The following is a 15,214-nucleotide window of genomic DNA, read 5'->3' as shown; positions in this document are numbered from 1 at the left end:
CAGAATGAGAAGACATGAACGGACAAATAGTTGTGCAATTCACTACAGTGCACAATAGTGTTGACAACAGTCCACGGCGTCATCTTATAATGTTGGACAGGGCTGACACGAAAATCAGAACAGTGTATCGGGTTTCAACAGGGGGACCAATCAATGACTACACACAGTGTATCAGGTTTCAACAGGGGGACCAATCAATGACGACACACAGTGTATCGGGTTTCAACAGGGGGACCAATCAATGACTACACAGTGTATCGGGTTTCAACGGGGGACCAATCAATGACTACACGCAGTGTATCGGGTTTCAACAGGGGGACCAATCAATGACTACACACAGTGTATCAGGTTTCAACGGGGGACCAATCAATGACGACACACAGTGTATCGGGTTTCAACAGGGGGACCAATCAATGACTACACACAGTGTATCAGGTTTCAACAGGGGGACCAATCAATGACTACACACAGTGTATCAGGTTTCAACAGGGGAACCAATCAATGACTACACACAGTGTATCGGGTTTCAACAGGGGACCAATCAATGACTACACACAGTGTATCGGGTTTCAACAGGGGACCAATCAATGACTACACACAGTGTATCGGGTTTCAACAGGGGGACCAATCAATGACTACACACAGTGTATCAGGTTTCAACGGGGGACCAATCAATGACTACACACAGTGTATCAGGTTTCAACAGGGGACCAATCAATGACTACACACAGTGTATCAGGTTTCAACAGGGGGACCAATCAATGACTACACACAGTGTATCGGGTTTCAACAGGGTGACCAATCAATGACTACACACAGTGTATCAGGTTTCAACAGGGGGACCAATCAATGACTACACACAGTGTATCAGGTTTCAACAGGGGAACCAATCAATGACTACACACAGTGTATCAGGTTTCAACAGGGGACCAATCAATGACTACACACAGTGTATCAGGTTTCAACAGGGGGACCAATCAATGACTACACGCAGTGTATCAGGTTTCAACAGGGGACCAATCAATGACTACACACAGTGTATCAGGTTTCAACAGGGGGACCAATCAATGACTACACACAGTGTATCAGGTTTCAACAGGGGGACCAATCAATGACTACACACAGTGTATCAGGTTTCAACAGGGGGACCAATCAATGACTACACACAGTGTATCGGGTTTCAACAGGGGACCAATCAATGACTACACACAGTGTATCAGGTTTCAACAGGGGAACCAATCAATGACTACACACAGTGTATCAGGTTTCAACAGGGGGACCAATCAATGACTACACACAGTGTATCGGGTTTCAACAGGGGGACCAATCAATGACTACACACAGTGTATCAGGTTTCAACAGGGGAACCAATCAATGACGACACACAGTGTATCGGGTTTCAACAGGGGAACCAATCAATGACGACACACAGTGTATCAGGTTTCAACAGGGGAACCAATCAATGACTACACACAGTGTATCGGGTTTCAACAGGGGAACCAATCAATGACTACACATAGTGTATCGGGTTTCAACAGGGGGACCAATCAATGACTACACACAGTGTATCAGGTTTCAACAGGGGGACCAATCAATGACTACACACAGTGTATCAGGTTTCAACAGGGGGACCAATCAATGACTACACACAGTGTATCGGGTTTCAACAGGGGGACCAATCAATGACTACACACAGTGTATCGGGTTTCAACGGGGGACCAATCAATGACTACACACAGTGTATCGGGTTTCAACGGGGGACCAATCAATGACTACACACAGTGTATCGGGTTTCAACAGGGGACCAATCAATGACTACAACACAGTGTATCGGGTTTCAACAGGGAACCAATCAATGACTACACACAGTGTATCAGGTTTCAACAGGGGACCAATCAATGACTACACACAGTGTATCAGGTTTCAACAGGGGACCAATCAATGACTACACACAGTGTATCAGGTTTCAACAGGGGAACCAATCAATGACTACACACAGTGTATCAGGTTTCAACAGGGGACCAATCAATGACGACACACAGTGTATCAGGTTTCAACAGGGGACCAATCAATGACTACACACAGTGTATCAGGTTTCAACAGGGGACCAATCAATGACTACACACAGTGTATCAGGTTTCAACAGGGGACCAATCAATGACTACACACAGTGTATCAGGTTTCAACAGGGGAACCAATCAATGACGACACACAGTGTATCAGGTTTCAACAGGGGACCAATCAATGACTACACACAGTGTATCAGGTTTCAACAGGGGAACCAATCAATGACTATACACAGTGTATCAGGTTTCAACAGGGAACCAATCAATGACGACACACAGTGTATCGGGTTTCAACAGGGGGACCAATCAATGACTACACACAGTGTATCAGGTTTCAACAGGGGGACCAATCAATGACGACACACAGTGTATCAGGTTTCAACAGGGGACCAATCAATGACTACACACAGTGTATCAGGTTTCAACAGGGAACCAATCAATGACGACACACAGTGTATCGGGTTTCAACAGGGGGACCAATCAATGACTACACACAGTGTATCAGGTTTCAACAGGGGGACCAATCAATGACGACACACAGTGTATCAGGTTTCAACAGGGGACCAATCAATGACTACACACAGTGTATCAGGTTTCAACAGGGGAACCAATCAATGACTACACAGTGTATCAGGTTTCAACAGGGGGACCAATCAATGACTACACAGTGTATCGGGTTTCAACAGGGGACCAATCAATGACGACACAGTGTATCAGGTTTCAACAGGGGGACCAATCAATGACTATACACAGTGTGGCCAGATCTCACCATCTCTCTGACAGACTTCTGTACTCTCTCCAAGTCTTTCTGGGGAACCGGCAACTCGTCGCGGATGCTGTCCAATACGCTCAGAGCCGACTCCAGTGGCGTGAGGTCCTCCTGAGAGTCAAACGAGAAGTCTGTGGACGGCAAGAGAACAACTGTGTCCGTGATCTCAGACTTGATTTCCAAAAGACACGGCTAGCTAGCTATAAGGAACAGCAGATTCTGGGGCTTGGGGTCGTTTCAGATGTCTCTGATTTTCCAACAGGGAATATGAGTATTAGTTCGTACTGTTACATAGATAAGTGTTGTTATGTAGCTAGCTATAAGGAACAGCAGATTCTGGGGCTTGGGGTCGTTTCAGATGTCTCTGATTTTCCAACAGGGAATATGAGTATTAGTTCGTACTGTTACATAGATAGTGTTGTTATGTAGCTAGCTATAAGGAACAGCAGATTCTGGGGCTTGGGGTCGTTTCAGATGTCTCTGATTTTCCAACAGGGAATATGAGTATTAGTTCGTACTGTTACATAGATAAGTGTTGTTATGTAGCTAGCTAGGAAGTCACTTCATGTTGAACTCAAAACTCTCACCGAGTTTGTCACCGTCATATATCCTGGTGAGGAACTGTATTGCTCGAATCTTCTTGGGTGTGGCGTCGTAGGCTTCCAACGGCCGAACCAGATGACCTGAAAGAGGATGTTGTTGGATAATGTGTTAGCTAGCGTCTATTAAATGGGGCTAACTGCTTTGGCGCCTATTGACGATAGGCTCCTCTGACCGGGGGTGTTTTGTTATGAGACCGAGCCCCCTGACTAAGAGACCGAGCCCCCTGACTAAGAGACCAAACCCCCCTTGCACTAACCAGTAACACTCATCGCTCGCCGTGCAGTTCTGGAAACATACGGAACGGTACATTCAGATCAGCGAGAAATCATTTTCAAAAAACAAAAAGGTTAAATTACTACACACCTTTATAGGGTTAGTGTTCCCACACGGTCATACCTACATGTTCCAGCTTCTACCCCCAAGCCATCAGACTGCTGAACAGCTTCTACCCCCAAGCCATCAGACTGCTTAACAGCTTCTACCCCCAAGCCATCAGACTGCTGAACAGCTTCTACCCCCAAGCCATCAGACTGCTGAACAGCTTCTATCCCCAAGCCACCAGACTGCTGAACAGCTTCTACCCCCAAGCCATCAGACTGCTGAACAGCTTCTACCCCCAAGCCATCAGACTGCTGAACAGCTTCTACCCCCAAGCCATCAGACTGCTGAACAGTTTCTACCCCCAAGCCATCAGACTGCTGAACAGCTTCTACCCCAAGCCATTAGACTGCTGAACAATGTTGCTTCTACCCCAAGCCATCAGACTGCTGAACAGCTTCTACCCCCAAGCCAGACTGCTGAACAGCTTCTATCCCCAAGCCATCAGACTGCTGAACAGCTTCTACCCACAAACCATCAGACTGCTGAACAGCTTCTACCCCCAAGCCATCAGACTGCTGAACAGCTTCTACCCCCAAGCCATCAGACTGCTGAACAGCATCTACCCCCAAGCCATCAGACTGCTGAACAGCTTCTACCCCAAAGCCATCAGACTGCTGAACAGCTTCTACCCCCAAGCCATCAGACTGCTGAACAGCTTCTACCCCCAAGCCACCAGACTGCTGAACAGCTTCTACCCCAAGCCATCAGACTGCTGAACAGCTTCTACCCCCAAGCCATCAGACTGCTGAACAGCTTCTACCCCCAAGCCACCAGACTGCTGAACAGCTTCTACCCCCAAGCCATCAGACTGCTGAACAGCTTCTACCCCCAAGCCATCAGACTGCTGAACAGCTTCTACCCCCAAGCCATCAGACTGCTGAACAGTTTCTACCCCCAAGCCACCAGACTGCTGAACAGCTTCTACCCCCAAGCCACCAGACTGCTGAACAGCTTCTACCCCCAAGCCATCAGACTGCTGAACAGCTTCTACCCCCAAGCCATCAGACTGCTGAACAGCTTCTACCCCCAAGCCATCAGACTGATGAACAGCTTCTATCCCCAAGCCATCAGACTGCTGAACAGCTTCTACCCCCAAGCCATCAGACTGCTGAACAGTTTCTATCCCCAAGCCACCAGACTGCTGAACAGCTTCTACCCCCAAGCCATCAGACTGCTGAACAGCTTCTACCCCCAAGCCATCAGACTGCTGAACAGCTTCTACCCCCAAGCCATCAGACTGCTGAACAGTTTCTACCCCCAAGCCATCAGACTGCTGAACAGCTTCTACCCCCAAGCCATTAGACTGCTGAACAGCTTCTACCCCCAAGCCATCAGACTGCTGAACAGCTTCTACCCCCAAGCCAGACTGCTGAACAGCTTCTATCCCCAAGCCATCAGACTGCTGAACAGCATCTACCCCCAAGCCATCAGACTGCTGAACAGCTTCTACCCCAAAGCCATCAGACTGCTGAACAGCTTCTACCCCCAAGCCATCAGACTGCTGAACAGCTTCTACCCCCAAGCCACCAGACTGCTGAACAGCTTCTACCCCCAAGCCATCAGACTGCTGAACAGCTTCTACCCCCAAGCCATCAGACTGCTGAACAGCTTCTACCCCCAAGCCACCAGACTGCTGAACAGCTTCTACCCCCAAGCCATCAGACTGCTGAACAGCTTCTACCCCCAAGCCATCAGACTGCTGAACAGCTTCTACCCCCAAGCCATCAGACTGCTGAACAGTTTCTACCCCCAAGCCACCAGACTGCTGAACAGCTTCTACCCCCAAGCCACCAGACTGCTGAACAGCTTCTACCCCCAAGCCATCAGACTGCTGAACAGCTTCTACCCCAAGCCATCAGACTGCTGAACAGCTTCTACCCCCAAGCCATCAGACTGATGAACAGCTTCTATCCCCAAGCCATCAGACTGCTGAACAGCTTCTACCCCCAAGCCATCAGACTGCTGAACAGCTTCTACCCCCAAGCCATCAGACTGCTGAACAGCTTCTACCCCCAAGCCGTAAGGCTCCTTAACAGCCTCCCCCCACACACACTGTTAATTATCTATCCTGATTGCCTGGTCACTTTTATCCCTCCCTCCCTACACATTATTTTATTGTGTTACTATTTCCTTGTTTTTTTCTCAACATATTTTTCTTACTTTTTTACTTCTGCATTGGGCTCCTAAGTAAGAATATCACATTAAAGTCTACACCAGTTGTTGGGAACGGGCTCCTAAGTAAGAATACCACATTAAAGTCTACACCAGTTGTATTCTGTATGTTTATTTAACCTTTATTTAACTAACTATAAGAACAAATTCTTATTTACCATGACGGCCTATCCCCCGGCCAAACCCAGACGACGCTGGGGCCAATCGTTCGCCACCCTATGGCACTCCCAATCACGGCCAGTTGCCATACAGGTTGTGACCAATACAATTGGATTTAGATTTGACGAGCCATCTAGCGTGTTCCCGAACACCTGTGCGTAAGCGTAAAAGCCCATTTAAATGTGGTCGGACCTTCGTATGGAGGGTGTGACGCAACAGCGGTGCCTCTGGGGCACGCAGAGGCCAAATCAAGCCCCGTACCGGGTCGCCGTGAGCCTCTCAAATGTTGTAACAATGCGGAGGGCTCTGTATAGTTCTGCATGTTCGGAACACGCTAGATGGCTCATCAGGGTGTATTGGTCACAACCTGTATGACGGTAGGTGGGGGGGGGGTACTGTCCCGTGTAAACACAAACTCACTTCCTTCACAATATCGCTGCACCGCTAAGTGCTAGAAGTATGAAAGCCCTGACTGAGCGGCAGCGCAGCCTAGTGGTTAGAGCGTTGAACTTGTAACCAAAAGGTTGTAAGTTCAAATCCCCGAGCTGACAAGGTAAAAATATGTCCTTCTGCCCCTGAACAGGCAGCTAACCCACTGTTCCCCGGTAGGCAGTAATTGTAAATAAGAATTTGTTCTTAACTGACCTGCCTGGTAAAATAAATACCAAATAAATGAGTGCAGTTAACTCAGCATTTCCCAAACTCGGTCCTGGAAAGCCTTTAGTACATAAAAACGCAACAGAAAGTTAAATTAACTAAAACTGTGCTGTACTGAACGACCAATTGAAAAACGGCGAGGGGTTATAGCTTCAAAAAACGCACCGCTTGTCTTTAACAACGACAAGTCACTGCTTCAAACCAAACGTGTCGTTCAGTACAAAAACGCTCAGCACCGTAGCAAACGTTGAAACAAAATGAACGCACCCCCGCAGGTTCAGTTTATGTCCTTACAGCCACACAGCTGATTCAGATAATAAATAATGAGTTGATTTAAGGTTATTTAAATTAAATCAGCTGTGTGGTGCTAAAGTTAGGACCAAAAACGAACCTGTTCACCGGGGATCTGGTCCAACCAACTGGTCCAGCTCACAGTCAACGTTACCACACAGTTAGTTAACATTAACTAACTAGCTGGTTATCACGTGGTATAAAACTAAACGTTTATAAGCATAGCTAGCTAAACAAACTGTTAGCACGGGGGTTAATTATTCATTAACTATTTTAAGGCAGAGACGGTATTAGAAACCTGTATTGGGTTCGCGTAGATGCTAACGTCAGTTAGCTAGTTAGCTAACAGCATCTGTGAGAAAAACGTTACTAACATTGAAGGATGTCTCTGATCTCACAGAAATCACTGTCCTGTTCATTCCTGAACGCCTCAAACGCCACAGATATATAATAATCCACCATCCACCGATTAACAACACATTCCACATCGAGTCCGCGGTCCGCACTCGACTCCATGTTTTTGTCGTGTTGCCGCCACATCAACGACGTAAATAAACTGATGTGTGTTTCATCTGCCGCGCTGGTTTTAGTGTTCAGTCATACTTCCGTCCGGCCGCATTACGTTCACCTTACGCCCATCTACGTTCACCTTACGCCCATCTACGCTCACATTACGCACCACGTCAATGACGTCATCGCGGCAAACCGATTACCATTAATTGTGTTTTTTTTTATATAGATAATATTGGATTTTAATTTATAAAATATTCCATTTGGGGACAGATTTTTTATTTATTTTAAAGTGTTTGTGTATATAACATTTACCAGACAGAATGAAGAAATGGAAGGACTAATTCAATGGTTTTGTTTTCATTTTAGTAACATCTTTCATTGTAAATACATGGGTCTTATTAATGAAATAAATCATTTACATTTACATTTAAGTCATTTAGCAGACGCTCTTATCCAGAGCGACTTACAAATTGGTGCATTCACCTTATGACATCCAGTGGAACAGCCACTTTACAATAGTGCATCTAAATCTTTTAGGGGGGGGGGGGTGAGAAGGATTACTTATCCTATCCTAGGTATTCCTCCTTTAAATACTTAACTCGCTCCAAAGTAACTTCACAGAGTCACACTCGTAAAAAAAAATGTGTATAATAGTTTACCCTTCATTATCACAGAAAAGGCATAATTATGTCCTCTAAGTCTATGAATTTAGACAAGTTATTGCAAGGGTATATTTTGTGCTTGATTTAAAAGGGAGCAAACAAGCGTTCTTCCATTTAATTTCAGTAATATATGCATTCCAGAAGAATTTCCCTCTAGGAGGGATCTTGTTCGAGTTAAAGTTATCTGAAGGGGGCAACCTTTTAACATACATTGTGCATCTATCCTGACATGTTCTCCAAAGCAAAAATGCGATTTAATTACGTCCTGAAGGTATTGGTTTGAATACAGAATTACATTCTTACTGTATTCTTACAACTATTGTAGGTTTATACAATTGTAACCCCTGACCTTAGTTTAGGTACTTACATTTTTGAAACTCAATTAATATGTTTCTTCAGATAAAATGTACGTGTAGTGATGTCCTATGTATTTTTGTTGTTGTATTATAATACAGTTTATACAAATATATACCATTGATTTAGTGAAGGCGGAAGCAGTTGGTCATGGCTAGAAGGGATCCAGCATCTGTCAAATTAACGTCAGATTTGATTTATTTTAGGAGGTTAGGAAGACGCTGCTCGTTGCCGCGTTTGTTTGCCGCGCTCGATTTAAAGGCACAATCTTTAGATTTCTTGGTGTCCGTCATTGATTCTTGAATAATCTGATTTATATGAATCTAATATTATCTTATCAGATTCAAATGCAGTGCATATTGGTTCACATCCACACGGCAATACATGGAACAGCTAAATAGCCATCATTATTTTAATCGAATCAGGTTCATTATGCAAAACAACACATTATAAAGACAATTTAAGACACATTTAAAACCATCTTTCAATAATTGGTAGTAGATACCAGGCACGCCGGTTTGAGTGTCACGAACTGCAACTCTGTTAAGTTTGTCAACAGTTTTCCTGTTTATCAAGAAAGGTCTTGAAAATAAAGGAGCCGCACACTCTAGGAGCTCCGATGCCAAAATGTAATATCCAACGTATCGACAGACAAGCTGTCTTCATCAGGGTGTAATCACAAACACTGCGGGATGACTCGTTTATGTAGTGCCAAAACACACAGGTGTCTGTAATCATGGCCAAGAGTGGCCTAATATCATTGGTTAATAATCAAATATTAAAATAGCATACAAAGAACAAATGGATAGCATACGATCATAGATTCATTTTAGACCGCACGAGCTTACAAACAATTACAATGGCAAAAGTCACAATAATCACAAGATTATGATCATTATTATGCCCTATGGCACCCTATATAGTACGCAACTTTGGACCAGAGCCCTCAGCGTCATGTTCTAAAGCTGTTGCACTATATAGGGAATAGGGTACCATTGGGACAGATCCGTTGTCTTTCAGTGTTCCCTCCGTCCCAACTTCCCTCCGTCTTTCAGTGTTTCCTCCGTCCCAACTTCCCTCTGTCTTTCAGTGTTTCCTCCGTCCCAACTTCCCTCTGTCTTTCAGTGTTTCCTCCGTCCCAACTTCCCTCCGTCTTTCAGTGTCTCCTCAGTCTTTCAGTGTTCCCTCAGTCTTTCAGTGTTCCCTCAGTCTTTCCCAACTTCCCTCAGTCTTTCAGTTTCCCTTCATCTTTCAGTGTTCCCTCAGTCTTTCAGTGTTCCCTCAGTCCTTCCCTCTGTCTTTCAGTGTTCCCTCTGTCTTTCAGTGTTCCTCAGTCTTTCAGTGTTTCCCAGTCTTCAGTCCCAGTGTTCCCTCAGTCTTTCAGTGTTCCCTCAGTCTTTCAGTGTTCCCTCAGTCTTTCAGTGTTCCCTCAGTCTTTCAGTGTTCCCTCAGTCTTTCAGTGTTCCCTCTGTCTTTCAGTGTTCCCTCTGTCTTTCAGTGTTCCCTCAGTCTTTCAGTGTTCCCTCAGTCTTTCAGTGTTCCCTCAGTCTTTCAGTGTTCCCTCAGTCTTTCAGTGTTCCCTCAGTCTTTCAGTGTTCCCTCAGTCTTTCAGTGTTCCCTCAGTCTTTCAGTGTTCCCTCAGTCTTTCAGTGTTCCCTCTGTCTTTCAGTGTTCCCTCTGTCTTTCAGTGTTCCCTCTGTCTTTCAGTGTTCCCTCAGTCTTTCAGTGTTCCCTCAGTCTTTCAGTGTTCCTCTGTCTTTCAGTGTTCCCTCCGTCTTTCAGTGTTCCCTCTGTCTTTCAGTGTTCCCTCCGTCTTTCAGTGTTCCCTCTGTCTTTCAGTGTTCCCTCTGTCTTTCAGTGTTCCCTCTGTCTTTCAGTGTTCCCTCAGTCTTTCAGTGTTCCCTCAGTCTTTCAGTGTTCCCTCCGTCTTTCAGTGTTCCCTCCGTCTTTCAGTGTTCCCTCCGTCTTTCAGTGTTCACCTGTCTTTCAGTGTTCCCTCCGTCTTTCAGTGTTCCCTCAGTCTTTCAGTGTTCCCTCAGTCTTTCAGTGTTCCCTCCGTCTTTCAGTGTTCCCTCCGTCTTTCAGTGTTCCCTCCGTCTTTCAGTGTTCACCTGTCTTTCAGTGTTCCCTCCGTCTTTCAGTGTTCCCTCCGTCTTTCAGTGTTCCCTCCTTCTTTCAGTGTTCCCTCCGTCCCAACTTCCCTCTGTCTTTCAGTGTTCCCTCAGTCTTTCAGTGTTCCCTCAGTCTTTCAGTGTTCCCTCAGTCTTTCAGTGTTCCCTCCGTCTTTCAGTGGTTCACTCCGTCTTTCAGTGGTTCACTCCGTCTTTCAGTGTTCCCTCCGTCTTTCAGTGTTCCCTCCGTCTTTCAGTGTTCCCTCTGTCTTTCAGTGTTCCCTCTGTCTTTCAGTGTTCCCTCTGTCTTTCAGTGTTCCCTCTGTCTTTCAGTGTTCCCTCTGTCTTTCAGTGTTCCCTCTGTCTTTCAGTGTTCCCTCCGTCTTTCAGTGTTTCCTCAGTCTTTCAGTGTTTCCTCCGTCTTTCAGTGTTTCCCTCCGTCCTTCAGTGTTCCCTCAGTCTTTCAGTGTTTCCTCCGTCTTTCAGTGTTTCCTCCGTCTTTCAGTGTTCCCTCCGTCTTTCAGTGTTCCCTCCGTCTTTCAGTGTTCCCTCCGTCTTTCAGTGTTCCCTCCGTCTTTCAGTGTTCCCTCCGTCTTTCAGTGTTCCCTCCGTCTTTCAGTGTTCCCTCCGTCTTTCAGTGTTCCCTCCGTCTTTCAGTGTTCCCTCCGTCTTTCAGTGTTCCCTCAGTCTTTCAGTGTTCCCTCCGTCTTTCAGTGTTCCCTCCGTCTTTCAGTGTTCCTCAGTCTTTCAGTGTTCCCTCCGTCTTTCAGTGTTCCCTCCGTCTTTCAGTGTTCCCTCCGTCTTTCAGTGTTCCCTCCGTCTTTCAGTGTTCCCTCCGTCTTTCAGTGTTCCCTCAGTCTTTCAGTGTTCCCTCAGTCTTTCAGTGTTCCCTCAGTCTTTCAGTGTTCCCTCCGTCTTTCAGTGTTTCCTCCGTCTTTCAGTGTTCCCTCCGTCTTTCAGTGTTCCCTCAGTCTTTCAGTGTTCCCTCCGTCTTTCAGTGTTTCCTCCGTCTTTCAGTGTTCCCTCAGTCTTTCAGTGTTCCCTCTGTCTTTCAGTGTTCCCTCAGTCTTTCAGTGTTTCCTCTGTCTTTCAGTGTTCCCTCTGTCTTTCAGTGTTCCCTCAGTCTTTCAGTGTTCCCTCTGTCTTTCAGTGTTCCCTCAGTCTTTCAGTGTTCCCTCAGTCTTTCAGTGTTCCCTCAGTCTTTCAGTGTTCCCTCCATCCCAACGTATAAGTATCTAAATAACATCCGTTCTCATTACAGCATTTTAATGAAAGGCTTTGTGTTGTCTTCAGAGACACATCCTACAGACCCTCAGGGTGTCACGACTTCTGCCAAAGTTGGTCCCTCTCACGCACCGTTAGTATTTGTTTTATACTGGTGCTGTTCGTGGAATAAATGACCTTGTACACTCATCTCTGCTCTCCTGCACCTGATTCCATGCACCAGTTACCCCACAGCCTGACAGAAACACGCACCACAAGTCAGCAGGACCAGTTACCCCACAGCCTGACAGAAACACACACCACAAATGGAGTCATCAGGACCAGTTACCCCACAGCCTGACAGAAACACACCACAAATGGAGTCACAGGACCAGTTACCCCACAGCCTGACAGAAACACACCACAAATGGAGTCAGTAGGACCAGTTACCCCACAGCCTGACAGAAACACACACCACAAATGGAGTCAGCAGGACCAGTTACCCCACAGCCTGACAGAAACACACACCACAAATGGAGTCATCAGGACCAGTTACCCCACAGCCTGACAGAAACACACACCACAAATGGAGTCATCAGGACCAGTTACCCCACAGCCTGACAGAAACACACACCACAAATGGAGTCATCAGGACCAGTTACCCCACAGCCTGACAGAAACACACCACAAATGGAGTCATCAGGACCAGTTACCCCACAGCCTGACAGAAACACACACCACAAATGGAGTCATCAGGACCAGTTACCCCACAGCCTGACAGAAACACACACCACAAATGGAGTCATCAGGACCAGTTACCCCACAGCCTGACAGAAACACACACACAAATGGAGTCATCAGGACCAGTTACCCCACAGCCTGACAGAAACACACACCACAAATGGAGTCAGCAGGACCAGTTACCCCACAGCCTGACAGAAACACACACCACAAATGGAGTCATCAGGACCAGTTACCCCACAGCCTGACAGAAACACACACCACAAATGGAGTCATCAGGACCAGTTACCCCACAGCCTGACAGAAACACACCACAAATGGAGTCATCAGGACCAGTTACCCCACAGCCTGACAGAAACACACACCACAAATGGAGTCATCAGGACCAGTTACCCCACAGCCTGACAGAAACACACACCACAAATGGAGTCATCAGGACCAGTTACCCCACAGCCTGACAGAAACACACCACAAATGGAGTCATCAGGACCAGTTACCCCACAGCCTGACAGAAACACACACCACAAATGGAGTCATCAGGACCAGTTACCCCACAGCCTGACAGAAACACACACCACAAATGGAGTCAGTAGGACCAGTTACCCCACAGCCTGACAGAAACACACACCACAAATGGAGTCATCAGGACCAGTTACCCCACAGCCTGACAGAAACACACACCACAAATGGAGTCAGTAGGACCAGTTACCCCACAGCCTGACAGAAACACACACCACAAATGGAGTCATCAGGACCAGTTACCCCACAGCCTGACAGAAACACACACCACAAATGGAGTCAGCAGGACCAGTTACCCCACAGCCTGACAGAAACACACACCACAAATGGAGTCAGCAGGACCAGTTACCCCACAGCCTGACAGAAACACACACCACAAATGGAGTCATCAGGACCAGTTACCCCACAGCCTGACAGAAACACACACCACAAATGGAGTCATCAGGACCAGTTACCCCACAGCCTGACAGAAACACACACCACAAATGGAGTCAGCAGGACCAGTTACCCCACAGCCTGACAGAAACACACACCACAAATGGAGTCAGCAGGACCAGTTACCCCACAGCCTGACAGAAACACACACCACAAATGGAGTCAGCAGGACCAGTTACCCCACAGCCTGACAGAAACACACAGCCTGACAGAAACACAAATGGAGTCATCAGGACCAGTTACCCCACAGCCTGACAGAAACACACCACAAATGGAGTCAGTAGGACCAGTTACCCCACAGCCTGACAGAAACACACACCACAAATGGAGTCATCAGGACCAGTTACCCCACAGCCTGACAGAAACACACACCACAAATGGAGTCAGTAGGACCAGTTACCCCACAGCCTGACAGAAACACACCACAAATGGAGTCAGCAGGACCAGTTACCCCACAGCCTGACAGAAACACACAACAAATGGAGTCAGCAGGACCAGTTACCCCACAGCCTGACAGAAACACACACCACAAATGGAGTCAGCAGGACCAGTTACCCCACAGCCTGACAGAAACACACACCACAAATGGAGTCAGCAGGACCAGTTACCCCACAGCCTGACAGAAACACCTGACAGAAACACAAAAATGGAGTCAGCAGGACCAGTTACCCCACAGCCTGACAGAAACACACCACAAATGGAGTCAGCAGGACCAGTTACCCCACAGCCTGACAGAAACACACACCACAAATGGAGTCAGCAGGACCAGTTACCCCACAGCCTGACAGAAACACACACCACAAATGGAGTCATCAGGACCAGTTACCCCACAGCCTGACAGAAACACACCACAAATGGAGTCATCAGGACCAGTTACCCCACAGCCTGACAGAAACACACCACAAATGGAGTCAGCAGGACCAGTTACCCCACAGCCTGACAGAAACACACACCACAAATGGAGTCATCAGGACCAGTTACCCCACAGCCTGACAGAAACACACACCACAAATGGAGTCAGCAGGACCAGTTACCCCACAGCCTGACAGAAACACACCACAAATGGAGTCATCAGGACCAGTTACCCCACAGCCTGACAGAAACACACACCACAAATGGAGTCATCAGGACCAGTTACCCCACAGCCTGACAGAAACACACCACAAATGGAGTCATCAGGACCAGTTACCCCACAGCCTGACAGAAACACACACCACAAATGGAGTCAGCAGGACCAGTTACCCCACAGCCTGACAGAAACACACACCACAAATGGAGAAACACACACCACAAATGGAGTCAGGGACCAGTTACCCCACAGCCTGACAGAAACACACACCACAAATGGAGTCATCAGGACCAGTTACCCCACAGCCTGACAGAAACACACCACAAATGGAGTCAGCAGGACCAGTTACCCCACAGCCTGACAGAAACACACACCACAAATGGAGTCAGGGACCAGTTACCCCACAGCCTGACAGAAACACACCACAAATGGAGTCATCAGGACCAGTTACCCCACAGCCTGACAGAAACACACACCACAAATGGAGTCAGGTGACCAGTTACCCCACA

The 15,214-nt window shown here is 47.1% G+C and overlaps 1 protein-coding gene and 1 long non-coding RNA gene across 45 annotated transcripts in view; both read right to left on the bottom strand.

The window, feature by feature from the left end:
• LOC127921643 (telomeric repeat-binding factor 2-like) overlaps positions 1 to 7,736 on the bottom strand; it is a 36,304-nt gene extending 28,568 nt beyond the window's left edge. For 35 of the 36 annotated variants that reach the window (XM_052505234.1, XM_052505210.1, XM_052505236.1 and 32 more), the window contains exons 1-3: positions 7,473 to 7,736; positions 3,423 to 3,518; positions 2,836 to 2,966 (exon numbers count right to left, since the gene is read on the bottom strand). In XM_052505234.1, coding sequence (XP_052361194.1) covers positions 2,836 to 2,966; positions 3,423 to 3,518; positions 7,473 to 7,638 — 393 coding nt within the window. In that variant the 5' untranslated portion in view covers positions 7,639 to 7,736. Of the gene's footprint in view, positions 1 to 2,835; positions 2,967 to 3,422; positions 3,519 to 6,837; positions 7,132 to 7,472 lie in introns of those variants that run through there. The other variant, XM_052505245.1, reaches the window with a different exon arrangement.
• Positions 7,737 to 9,995: 2,259 nt separating this feature from the next.
• On the bottom strand, positions 9,996 to 13,834 carry LOC127921644 (uncharacterized). 9 transcript variants are annotated; one of them, XR_008109173.1, is made up of 4 exons: positions 12,859 to 13,834; positions 10,946 to 12,168; positions 10,607 to 10,738; positions 9,996 to 10,323 (listed from the first exon to the last, which is right to left on the bottom strand). It is a non-coding gene; the product is annotated as an uncharacterized LOC127921644 (long non-coding RNA). The 9 variants fall into 9 exon arrangements; XR_008109168.1 differs by lacking the exon at positions 9,996 to 10,323 and adding an exon at positions 10,372 to 10,493; XR_008109172.1 differs by lacking the exon at positions 9,996 to 10,323 and adding an exon at positions 10,372 to 10,455.
• Positions 13,835 to 15,214: the final 1,380 nt, after the last annotated feature.

The sequence above is a fragment of the Oncorhynchus keta genome, unplaced genomic scaffold, assembly GCF_023373465.1.
Source record: "Oncorhynchus keta strain PuntledgeMale-10-30-2019 unplaced genomic scaffold, Oket_V2 Un_contig_2290_pilon_pilon, whole genome shotgun sequence".
Classification (NCBI taxonomy): Eukaryota; Metazoa; Chordata; class Actinopteri; order Salmoniformes; family Salmonidae; genus Oncorhynchus; species Oncorhynchus keta.
This window is presented reverse-complemented; position numbering and strand designations above follow the sequence as displayed.